The sequence below is a fragment of the Candoia aspera genome, chromosome 2, assembly GCF_035149785.1.
Source record: "Candoia aspera isolate rCanAsp1 chromosome 2, rCanAsp1.hap2, whole genome shotgun sequence".
Taxonomy (NCBI): Eukaryota; Metazoa; Chordata; class Lepidosauria; order Squamata; family Boidae; genus Candoia; species Candoia aspera.
This window is the reverse complement of record NC_086154.1, coordinates 167,706,228-167,718,534: the sequence shown is the minus strand read 5'-3', so window position 1 is coordinate 167,718,534 and position 12,307 is coordinate 167,706,228. Positions and strand designations below refer to the sequence as shown.

Below are 12,307 nucleotides of genomic sequence, written 5' to 3'. Positions count from 1 at the left end.
TACTGTTTTCCTTCATCTCCCGTTTGAGAAGGGCCCACAAGTTCTCAATAGGGTTTAGGTCAGGTGAGGAAGGGGGCCATGTCAGTATTCTTTCATCTTTGAGGCCTTTCCTGGCTAGCCACGGAGTGGAGTACTTCGATGCATGCAATGGAGCATTGTCCTGCAGAAACATCATGGTCTTGAAAGATGCAGACTTTTTCCTGTACCACTGCTTGAAGAAAGTGTCTTCTAAAAACTGGCAGTAGGTTTGGGAGCTGATTCTGAGTCCATCTTCAACCTGAAAAGGTCCAACTAGCTCATCTTTAATAATACCAGCCCATACCAGTACCCCACCTCCATCTTGCTGGCGTCTGAGTCAAAGTGGAGCTCGGTGCCCATTACTGATCCAGCCATGGGCCCATCCATCTGGTCCGTCAAGAGTCACTCTCATCTCATCAGTCCATAAAACCTTTGAAAACTGTCTTCAGATATTTCTTGGCCCAGTCTTGCCGTTTCAACTTATGTGTCTTGTTCAGTGGTGGTCGAGTTTCAGCCTTCCTTACCTTGGCCATGTCTCTGAGCACTGAACACCTTGTACTTCTGGGCACTCCAGGTAGGTTGCAGTTCTGGAATATGACAGCACTGGAGGATAATGGGTTCCTGGTAGCTTCATGTTCGATTCTTCTCCAATCTTTGGCAGTTAATTCGCATTTTTTTCTCAACACATTTCTTGCAACCCTGTTGACTATTTGCAACAAAATGTTTGATAGTTCTGTGGTCACGCCCCAATCTCTTAGCAATTTCAAGTGTGCTGCATCCCTCAGAAAGACTTTTTACAATTTTGACTTTTCAGAGTCAATTAAATCTTTTTTGGCCCATTTTGCAAGAGGAAAAGCAGCTGCCTAATAATTACGCACACCTTGTTATAGGGTGTCCATCTCCTTAGGCCACACCTCCCCTCATTACACAAATACACATCACCTGATATGCTTATATCCAGTAAGCATTCAGGTTTATACAGCTTGGAGGTGGAAAATATGCATAAAAATGATGGTATGGTCAAAATACTCACTTGCCTAATAATTGTGCACACAGTGTATAGTGATTTAGCTTTTCAAACAAATCTTCAGCTGAGGGAGACATGTCCTTTTCTTCTTTTAAGTAATCAGTTTATAACTTAACAGATATACATATGCCAAACCTGGTTATCCTTGATTTCTTGTAACTGGCTTCAAATGGCAGTTAATTCTGGCTATGTCAATAAGCTACAGTTAATTGAAAGTTATGCAAAAGCTTCTGATTTCATAGTTGAGCTACAGTGGAAGGAAGATGCAAAAGTGTATGAGCCTCAGGATCATCGCAAACTATGATTTAGCAACATGCCAAAACTAGACCAAGGGCTTTTTAGGACATTTCCTTAACAAATGTAGTATACTTGGAATGGATGATGATACAGGCCAAAAAGGAGGAAGAGATGAAGCTGGTAGAAGGATAGTTTTATTTCCCCCCTATGGGTACAAACTCAAGTGTAAAGTACAATAATCAAGCATTTTAAAGACACACACTCAATTCTACTGTAACTCATCCTTATCACAAGGACTAAAATAATTTGCTGTACAACTTAAATCCCTGCCAAGGATTCAAGTGATTAGTCAGAAAATTTGCCAATTTAGGATTCAAATGGTGAAGGACTTATTTTGAAATTACATGAGGAACTGAAACACCATTTTCTGTTACCCTACTTGCCCTTATACATATATATATATATATATATACACACACACACATAGCAGATATTTGGGTTTGGGGCTTGTTTATCATATAATGACAATGTTAGCAACTCAGTTTTTAGAAATAGTACAATCTTAAGCATATTTAAAAGAGGTACTTGAATCTTTGCTAACCCTTCCCCCGGTTATGATGCAATGCCTAATTATTACTTTGGATGAGTCTATGCTGTTACCTGTTATATTATTAACATTTTGAAATAGCCAGCAAAAGGTAGCCATTTTCAGAAACTACATACAAAAACCCTATTATGGATTGTGAGCAGTTCATTAAGGAGTCATTTAGCATTGAGGTTTTTATGCTAGTGCTCATGCAGTATGGAACTTGAATGTTAATGACATATGAACCCCCAAATGGTCAAGGATGTTGAGTTTTGTACCATTATTCTTAGGCAGATTATTTTTCAGCTGCATGATTACCTCTATAAAAAATTATATATTTGCTATCCTTTTAAGATTTCAGCTTTTGTCCCATTGCAAAAGACATTAGTTGAATTTTTTTACTCCTACCCATGAACTATGTCAGGATCCTGTCTAACATCAATAAGAGCTTTATACAGCATTCTAACTAAAGCTGAGTATAGAATGAGGTGTTCAACATTCCAGAGTGGAAAATAGGTACAGTTCCATATAGGTGCTGTGCAAAGTCTCAACCAGCCATAGTACATCCAAAACACATCAATGTATCTAGCTGAATACAAAACTTTAATTTCACATCTTTAACATGAATCATAAATACAGATGCATACGTAAGAGGGAATATAATTTATAATACTAAACAGAAATCACTGAATACTAAGCCAGTGCATTTGCACACAATACATTTATGATGCACAAAATAAAATCAGCCAGAGTAAATTGGCTTCAGGTTTCCTTAGGAGGCCATATAGAAATATGAACATTCCAACTTGATCCAAGTAGAGTTTTGCTGATTTCAATTTGTTAACTTGATTTAAAAACAACTAAGTTTAAATATTACAGAGACAATAGCAATTCTGAATATAGCAACTTTAGTCCTTCACTCATCCACAACTGACATACAGGACAAGCAGCACAAGTGTAACTGTGAGACCACTTTAAGAAGTCTGGCATTGGACACCACCTCTGGGATGGTGCTCATCATCTTCATAAGCTTCTCCATTGTAATGATGCCTTCTTTCCTGAGATGGGTCAAAGTCTACCAACTCTACTTGATCCATGTCTTCAGTTTCTTCCACTTCTTGCCTTGGCGGTAGCAGCTTTTCCAACAGACATAGCTTATCTGAGCAAAGGAAACCAGTTTCTGGAAATATCACCTGAAATTTAGAAAAAATGATGAATGCCTTCTCATACATGTACTCTACGAATAGAATATAGTATGACTGTCTGGATTCTAATGTAAAAGATACATTTGCTTAATTTGCAGAACACCAATTCATTGGGTTTTTTTTAAAAGCATTATAAGGCAGCATTACCTAAAATATATCAAAGAAACTTTCCATGAGATATTTAATCAACTGCATCTTACCTTAAATTCAATTATGAGACGACCCTTTTCATATGGCCTACGATAGATTGGCATTCCTTCATTTAGCACACACTTAATATCACCATGTTTGACAATCTGACCTAGAAATGAAAAAAATATAACTTGGGTTTAATAAAACTTTAAAATTAAAGTTACAGGTATCTGTAATTGTTCAAGCAGAAACTCATCTAGGTAAGTAAACTAAGGACATGTGCATGGGTAAGGCATCCACAGAGGGTAGTCACTTGATCCTGGGAAAAGGTACACTTGCTAGAAATGTTTTGTAACTGAATCCAAACATGGCATATTCCTAAGGTGCAGTTATCATGTTTAAAAAAAAAGCTTTCCAAAATATGTTTAAAAGATTTATTTCTAATTCATCACAACTACAAATGATTGTGCTATTCTTGTCAATCCAAGGCAACAGGAATTTGATATTTATAGCATTTCATTTGGATTCTCCAATAAAGTAACTTTATGGTGGATTAGAGTTAGTTGTTGACTCCAATATTAATTACACCTTTAATTTAACAGACTAGTAGGGGGAAAATGTCAGTTAAAGCAGAATCTCCATTAACTTCAAAAATTTTACAAGTGCATAAAACGATAAATAAGACTTTATGCACCCAAAGTAATATAGATAGGTTTATATCCAAAGCCTGTTAAACCATGGTCCTTTAAATTTAGACTTTATTGAATCCAAATTCTTTTTTCAGAGCAATAGACTTACCAGGATGAGAAGTAATTATTATAGTTCGATTATCCAGCATTGCAATTGGTTTTTGAAAGCCACAGAGTGCCTCCACTAATTGTATATCCATAGACATGACCAGGTCTTCACCTCGCCTGTAGAAAAAATGTTATTTGCCTTATAATTGCAGGGCTATAGCCACATAGTATAGGATAACAATTCCAAAAAGGCAGGAAAAACACACACTGCTTAAAATAGTAAAATATACTATTATATAAATGTAGGGGAGAGAGAGCTATAAAGAGATCTGCATTCCTGCAGGACTAAAAGGATTCTTTAGTGAAATAAACAGACTATTTATTCTGACACTAGATCTTTCCTTCATCTGACAAAGAAGGCAGATTAAGTGTTTTTGGCATGCCAAAAAAACAAGCAGTTGAGCAACTATTAAAATCTTGTTATGACTATGGGAAAACAAAAAATTAGGAATCAGCATTAATATCTGATTGTCTTTAAATTTTAAAATGGTATAAATAATATATCAGAACAGTGGTCCCCAGCATGCCACCAAAGGGTGCCAAAGAGCACACAGGCATCTAGTGCAGTGGTTCCTCACTAATCCTTTTACATGTTTCTTAAAAATTTAAAAGTGAAGCTGGCATGCTGCAATGCTAAGTGATACCCTTCAGCATTATCTGTATTTCCAATAATGCACCTGAATCCTAAATGGATTCCATAAGGTTTACTGAAAAATAAATGATTTGGCTATAGGCAAGTACATGGGGGTGGTGGGGAGGAATTCCCTCTTGTCCAGAAAAACCACAAAGGTAAGAATGGTAGCAGACAGCATCCTGCCAGAAGAGTGTAAATAGCACAGCAGGTAGCATTCTGATAAAATTGGCTATGTAACTTCCCCATGGCAGCCATTTTGTGAATAGGCAAGTTTCCCCATCCAGCAGCCAAAGTGCTCCTATCATGTTTTCAAAATTTCAGATGTATTCACCTGCTCAAAAAAGGATGAGGACCCCCATAATAAATCAATAAATCCATATTTAATTTTCTAAGTTAAAAAAAAAATGCCATGATCTCATGGAAAAAACTAAACTGATTTTCCCTACTACAGTAATGTTGCACAGATACGCAAGAAATAGTTCAGAGGTTGAACTGGAGAAAAGAGGACTTCCAAGGCTTAAAATCAGTATTTTACTTAACACCTGGAGTTTCTTAACTTCCAGAGGAGGAAAACCAGCTGACTTTGAAACATCATTATTAGTATGAACTTTTTAAAACTGTGAAATTATTATACACAAAGAACCAGGAACTGGGGGTTAAAAAGTGCTGCTGGGCCAAGCTTCAAATCTTGACATAGTACTTAATCATTGGTAGAGGGCTATGGTGGCTACAGAACTAGGACAGAATCAGCCACTGCTATCATGAAAGAAGGCAGTCGATTTCCTTACATTGGTTACAATGTAGTGACCTACATTCAATTTTAATAGATTATAACAGATTGGAAGAAATAATGAGGCATTTGCAGAGATTATCAAACAAATTTTGTAGAGGGAAAGAGGTCAGGTAAACTGTGTACAACTGTTTCCCTGACCATGCTGTTCTGACTGCAAAATTTAAAACCTTCTGCTCCAATCATAGCGTGTTCCAAACATAAACCCTAATATGTGATAGCGTATGTTCCCAAGAAACTGATATGCACATTACCCAAGAAAGGTTTCCACAGTATTATTAAAACTTACCTTGTAAACACAGAATGATCTTTTTGATCCAGGACAATGATAATGTCTCCTGGCTCCAACCCTGGTTCTTGATCACCTTCACCATGGAAAGTTATTTTCTGACCATCTTTCATTCCTATTTCAAAAGGAACAATTAGGACTTAAAACTTGCACAATATATTTTAAATTATAATACTAATATTTAGCATTCTTCAGTCCAGAAATAATTTGGTGAAGCGTTAAGTAGAAGCATGAAACAGGAGCAGAAAGCCCATTCCTTAGCAGCTGCTAAAAGCCAACCAGGTATTCTCATTAAACTATTCCTTCATGACTGATTTTTCTTTTGCCAAACTCCCCAGTTCTGCATTATGGAAAATACCTGTGGCCTGTTTGTAATCTTTAATATTATACTGAAGTTTAACCATTGATGTAGACTAGTGTAATAATTTAATTTGAATCAGAAAAGTGAACAGAGATTTTGAGTTTTCCTTTTGTACTATTTTCTCGTGATTTCAGCCTCTGCTCAAAATTATTTTTTATCCCAACACCATAGTTTTCAGAGCCACCTGGTGTCAAGTGTTCAAGCAGTCATTATGTCATCCATACAGCACCCCTCAATCCTTATTGGGAGCCATTAAACACCCACAATTAACACAAAAATTATGGAAGTCGTACTTTCTATCTTATGAAAGCACCACCTCTTGACAGAGGTACCTACTGAGGTTTAATGCTCAGCAAGCAGAAAGCCAACATCAAATGTAAACAACACTGATGGGTGGGGGAGAACCATGTTTGATTTTTATCCCTTTATTATTTTTATAAATAAATCAAGGCAGCGAACATACCTAATACTCCCTCCTCCTCCTCTTTTCCCCACAACCACCACCCTGTGAGGTGAGTAGGGCTGAGAGAGAGGGACTGGCCCAAGGTCGCCCAGCCGGCACCCGAATGTATTTAAAACGTCATTGGATATTTTAAATTCTGATCCGTTCACATTTGCAAAGATGGGGGATGCAGTTAGTGCTGGAAAAAGCACTTCCATTTCTGAATTAAGATGTAAATCTTCCCTAGGAATTTTAGCATCCCACAACTCTCCTCTAGTATACCTTTATCAATGTGGACTTCCAGAATTTTCTTCTCTCTAACAATTTTCCTTCCATTGCAGCTTTTACACCTGTCCTTGGGACTGATGCGCTCCCCATGGCCTTGACATTCCATGCACACAGACTGGATTTGCTGAACCATTCCAGGTCCTATTTGATGAATTCTTATTTGCATGCCTGTTCCTCTGCAATTAAGGCAGCATTCCACTGCACCTTTCTTGCCCCCTCGGCCTAGAAAACAAAAATAATTAAGATTAGGCAGAGTCCATCTTTTCACACTGCAATTTCTCCTGAAATGCATGCCTTTTAACCTCCATAAAAACTAAACAAACGTTTTAGCATACCTTCACATTTGTCACAAATCACATTTTTCTGTAGAGCCAGTTTCCGTGTTGCTCCATTGTACAGGTCTTCTAGAGTTACTGATAACTGATGGACGACGTTTTTACCTGAAAGAAAAGGCACGTTATTAAGGATTAATACAACTCACAACTAAGTACTTGTTTTGGAAAATCACATTTATTACAACGGAAATTAAATGCGGTTGGATCCAATGGGGCATTTCGAAGGAGAGAGTTAAGAAGCCCATTTCATGTGCAATGCAAACTATGTTTAAAAGATTTGGTCTAACTCTATATAATTGGTACAGCTAATACTTAACACAGTTAATAACAGCAAATAGGGTTTGAGGCATGGGTCAAATAATGCTAATAGATGCTTTAGTGGAAATTAATCCTATTATATTACTGGGCTCTTTCAAACAGTCCCCAAAGCAGACACTACATCAAAGGAACAACTGAATGACTTTATATTAAATAAACGAAAGCTCTGAAATTGAAACAGGCATCTTCACCTTTATATTGTGTGCGGGGAACCTCCCTTTTCTTAACTAATAAGTCAACCACTACAACTTCCATTAGATCAAAGACAGTTGTAGATTACCTCTCCTCTCTCTTTGCATTCTTCCACCTCCTCCAAAGAACATATCAAATATATCCATGGGTGATCCAAAACTGCTTCCACTACCACCTTCTTTTATTGCTTGTTCACCACCTTTATCGTACAACTCTCTTTTCTTGGAGTCAGACAGAACTTCATAGGCTTGGGAGATTTGTTTGAACTAGAACATTTAAAAAATCAAAAGGCTTAGTCTATTTATGTAATTGCCACCATACAATTAATCATGTATTACTTATAATTACTAACAAATGGTCTACTTTAGGGATTGTATTTTCTAACTTTATTTAAGATTAAGGACAAGTTTTATAAAACAACACTTTATTTCAGCATAAGAATTCAAATCTAAAATTTTAATCTTCCTGATTGTAAATGTTTAAGGACCTGGTACATAGATACAGTGCATTTGTAAGGTATTCAGACCCCCTTCACTTTTTTCTATTTTATGTTGCAGCCTGATACTACAATCATTCAAATTCATTTTTTTCTCAATCTACACTCAGTACCCCATAATGACGAAGTGAAAACAGAATTTTAGAAATGTCTGTAAATTTATTAAAAAGGAAAAGCTGAAATATCACATGTACAGAAGTATTCAGACCCTTTACTCAGTACTTTGTTGAAGCACCTTTGGCAGAAATTACAGCCTCAAGTCTTTTTTGTATGATGCGACAAGCTTTGCACAACTGGATTGGGGGATTTTCTGCCATTCTTCTTTGCAAATCCTCTCAAGCTCAATCAGGCTGGATGGAGAACATCGGTGGACAGCCATTTTCGGGTCTCTCCAGAGATGTTCAATAGGGTTCAAGTCAGGGCTCTGGCTGGGCCACGCTAGGACATTCAGAGTTGTCCCTAAGCCATTCCTGTGTTGTCTTGGCTGTGTGCTTAGGACCGTTGTCATGTTGGAAAGTGAACCTTCGGCCCAGTCGGAGGTCCGCAGCGCTGTGGAACAGGTTTTCATTGAGGGTATCTCTGTACTTTGCTCCATTCAGCTTTCCCTCAACCCCGACCAGTCTCCCAGTCCCTGCTGCTGAAAAACACCCCCACAGCATGATGCTGCCACCACGCTTCACTGGTGGGATGGTATTGGGCAGGTGATGAGTGGTGCCTGGTGTCCCTCCAGACATAACATTTAGAATTGAAGCCAAACAATTCAATCTTGGTTTCATCAGACCAAAGAATCTTGTTCCTCATGGTCTGAGAGTCCTTCAGGTGCTTTTTTGCAAACTCCAAGCAGGCTTTCATGTATTTTGCACTGAGGAGCAGCTTCCATCTACCCACTCTGCCATAAAGCCCAGATCGGTGGAGGGCTGCAGTGATGGTTGTCCTTTGTCCCATCTCCACAAAGGATCTCTGGAGCTGTCAGAGTGACCATCAGGTTCTTGGTCACCTCTCTTACTAAAGCTCTTCTCCAATTGTTCAATTTGGCCAGGCGACCAGCTCTTGGAAGAGTCCTGGTTGTGCCAAACTTCTTCCATTTGAGAATTATGGAGGCCACCATGCTCTTGGGAACCTTCAGTGCAGAAATTTTTTATAGCCTTCCTCAGATCCGTGCCTTGCAATAATCCTGTCTTTGAGCTCTGCATACAGTTCCTCCGACCTCATGGCTTTTGCTCTAATACAGTATGCATTGTCAGCTGTGAGGCATTCCATAGAGGTGTGTGCCTTTCCAAATCATGTCCAATCAATTTATCACAGGTGGACTCCAATCAAGGTGTAGAAACAGCTCAGCAAAGATCAAGAGAAATGGGAGGCACCTGAGCTATATTTCAAGTGTTGTTGCAAAGGGTCTGAATACTTACATACATGTGATATTTCAGTTTTTCCTTTTTAATAAATTTATAGACATTTCCAAAATTTGTCATTATGGGGTTCTGAGTGTAGATTGAGAAAAAAAATGAATTTGAACGATTGTAGTATCAGGCTGCAACGTAACAAAATAGAAAAAAGTGAAGGGGGTCTGAATACTTTCCGAATGCACGGTATGTCTATGTTGGTTTCTTGAACAGCTATACATAAATGATTTGCTATTGTTTTTTTCTGAGTAAAAAAGGTAAAGGTTTCCCTTGACGTAAAGTCCAGTCGAATCCGACTCTAGGGGGCGGTGCTCATCTCCGTTTCTAAGCCTTGGAGCCGGCGTTGTCATAGACACTTCCGGGTCATGTGGCCAGCATGACGACTCGGAACGCCGTTACCTTCCCGCCGAAGCGGTACCTATTGATCTACTCACATTTGCATGTTTTCGAACTGCTAGGCGAGCAGGAGCTGGGATTAACAACGGGAGCTCACCCCACCGCGCGGTTTCGAACCGCCGACCTCCCGATCGACAGCTCAGCGGTTTAACCCGCAGAACTGCTAACAATGACTAGATGCTGCCACATGAGCTAGGTTGCAAACTTTCAGAAGTGCAGTAATTGTAGGCCAGACTGGGAAGACTGTGTAGGTTTTTCAAACCTTATTAAAAAAAAGAAGGAAAGACACTTTACTGTAGACCAAACTGTATTTTCAATAGGGGGCAGTCTGCAGGACAAGAGAGAAGAATGTTCAAAGGCAAGGCAATAGCCACGCAAAACAGAACATGGAAACACCATGTTCTGAAGATACATGTGTGTGTGGGTTCAACAACCAGAATCCAACTCATTCACAGCCAAAAGGTAAAATGAAAATGGAATGGATACACAGTACTCCCCACATAGCTAATTAGCAGGAAGTTGGGGGGAAGATAAAAACTTGTAACTTACCTTTTCACCTTCATTAGGATTCTTATCTGGGTGATACTTCAATGCTAGCTTCCTGTAAGCCTTTTTCAGCTCTTCCTGGGAGGCATTAGGTTTTACCCCAAGCACATCATAGTACGTGGTCTCCTTCACCATGATGCAACTGTACCTGCAGGGGAATGTGGTGGGGAAGAGAACAGTGGTAAGGAAGACACCAGTTAAACAAAGCAAGTAAAACAGCTGTTCAGAGTCTCCCATACTCTATTTCCCTTCCCTACTTACATTATCTCCTTCAGAGCTACCCAATACCTCCTTTTCCCTTAGTCAGAAACAATCCTCCCCATCTTTCTTCCATATCCCCGCACCAGCCTCCTACAACCTAATGGCTATCCAAACAGGTACCAAATCGGCCATAAAGGCACCTTTCCTTCCTTCTTCCTCCTCCCGCTCGACCCAGCAACCTCCGCTTAAATTGCTTGAACAACGCTCCGCTCGTTCAGTCGCACCTGCCAGTTTCCGAGCAGATGAAGGTCCCTCACCTGAAAAAAGGCTACTCCCCCCGCCCCCCCCGACGCCTCTCCCCTACGGGGCACCCAGAAGGGATGCTTCTTCATGGCCACCCTTCTCGTTTCACGGACAATGGGCGCCCGCTGCTCCTTCCCCGCTCCCTGCTGCTAAAAGGCTCCTTCTCGCAGACTTCCCTCCAGCTTCCCCGCCCGACCCCCCTTCCGCCCTCGTGCCCCCCTACCCACCTCGCACCGGCTGCCCCCCAAGCGCACGACTTCGGCTCGCGCCCCGCGCCCCCATCCCCCACCCGCCGCGCGGTCCTCGCGTTCCCGGGCGCGCGGACGAAGCTGCCCGGGCGGCCGTTCTCAGCGGAACGAGATGGGGAGAGGGCGGGGGGCTGGGGGAGAGAGGAAGGCGCGGCCAGCAGCCTCTCTTTGTCTTCCACCCACCGTGCGCTTTCGGCCGAAAGAGAGACTGGCTGGCTTCCCCGTAAGTCTAACCGCTCCTGCTGCCGAGTCCCACCTTCGCCTGCCTCCTTCTCTCCCACAGACAAAACGACCGCGACTTTTCTGGAAAGTTCCGAGCCGGTCTCAGGCTAGGCAGCATCCGGGGAGTTTTCCTTTTCAAGGAAGCCCCACCCATTCCCGGAAACACCGCCTTCTAAGCTGGTACCTTCGATCGCTGGCATTCGCCGGCTTTCCAGAAGCGATGACGCAAGACAAGCCGCGTTCCAATCGCTGGTCGAGGGATTATGTTACCGCCAGGAACTACAAGTCCCATCAAGCCTGGTAGGCAACGTGCTCAGCCCGCGCTCCATTCTTCGACGAGGCTGGATAAGGGCAAACTACAAGGACCAGAATGCAAATGGGCGGGGGTGGGAGCATTCGACCTATTGAAGTCCTGCATGCAATGCTTCTCTTCGTGGGTTAGGAGCGAATCCGTGTAGCGGCAGGACTTGAGGCCAAGTTTAAAACACCCCGAATCCGCAAGGGCAAGAAATGCGTTTAGCAAACGAAAATATAGAATCTCACTCTTTCACACCGCGTCGCGCCTGAAAATGGTTTGAGAAGTCTATGTGATGTCATGAAAACCTTAAAGGGGAGAGAGAAATCGCAGGAGCTTATTTCTCTTCGGCAATCGAGATTTTTTTTGCGGCATGCTGTCCTGCGAAAGGAGACACCGTTTAAGAAGAGTTGAGTTGGTATCTTCATAAGATGCTTATGAGAACTGGATTGAGTTCATTGGTTCTAACATAGGAGTGTAATTCTTTGCACGTGGCCTAGTTAAAAAGGCTGGAGAGAAAAATCTTGTTAGCACATTACAGCAAAA

At 40.9% G+C, this 12,307-nt stretch overlaps 1 protein-coding gene across 3 annotated transcripts; it reads right to left on the bottom strand.

Moving 5' to 3' along the window:
• Positions 1-1,460: 1,460 nt before the first annotated feature.
• On the bottom strand, positions 1,461-11,589 carry DNAJA1 (DnaJ heat shock protein family (Hsp40) member A1). 3 transcript variants are annotated; one of them, XM_063294782.1, is made up of 9 exons: positions 11,428-11,589; positions 10,496-10,640; positions 7,740-7,917; positions 7,142-7,246; positions 6,801-7,028; positions 5,716-5,830; positions 4,004-4,119; positions 3,274-3,374; positions 1,461-3,061 (listed from the first exon to the last, which is right to left on the bottom strand). In XM_063294782.1, exons 2-9 carry the CDS (start codon positions 10,625-10,627, stop codon positions 2,843-2,845), a joined length of 1,194 nt encoding a protein of 397 aa, XP_063150852.1. In that variant the 5' UTR covers positions 10,628-10,640; positions 11,428-11,589; the 3' UTR covers positions 1,461-2,842. The 3 variants fall into 3 exon arrangements, with proteins under 3 accessions (XP_063150852.1, XP_063150853.1, XP_063150854.1); XM_063294783.1 differs by having other exon boundaries at positions 11,501-11,518; XM_063294784.1 differs by lacking the exon at positions 1,461-3,061 and having other exon boundaries at positions 3,259-3,374.
• Between the last annotated feature and the right edge of the window lie 718 nt (positions 11,590-12,307).

Bases quoted from the DNA above. Each gene is read 5' to 3' on its own strand.
- DNAJA1 (XM_063294782.1), bottom strand. From the start codon at position 10,627: ATGGTGAAGGAGACCACGTACTATGATGTGCTTGGGGTAAAACCTAAT. The intron at 4,120-5,715 runs GTAAGTTTTAAT...TTTTTTCTACAG, and splicing joins GATCATTCTGTGTTTACAAG to GCGAGGTGAAGACCTGGTCA. The intron at 3,375-4,003 runs GTAAGTCTATTG...TTTCATTTCTAG, and splicing joins AATAATTACTTCTCATCCTG to GTCAGATTGTCAAACATGGT.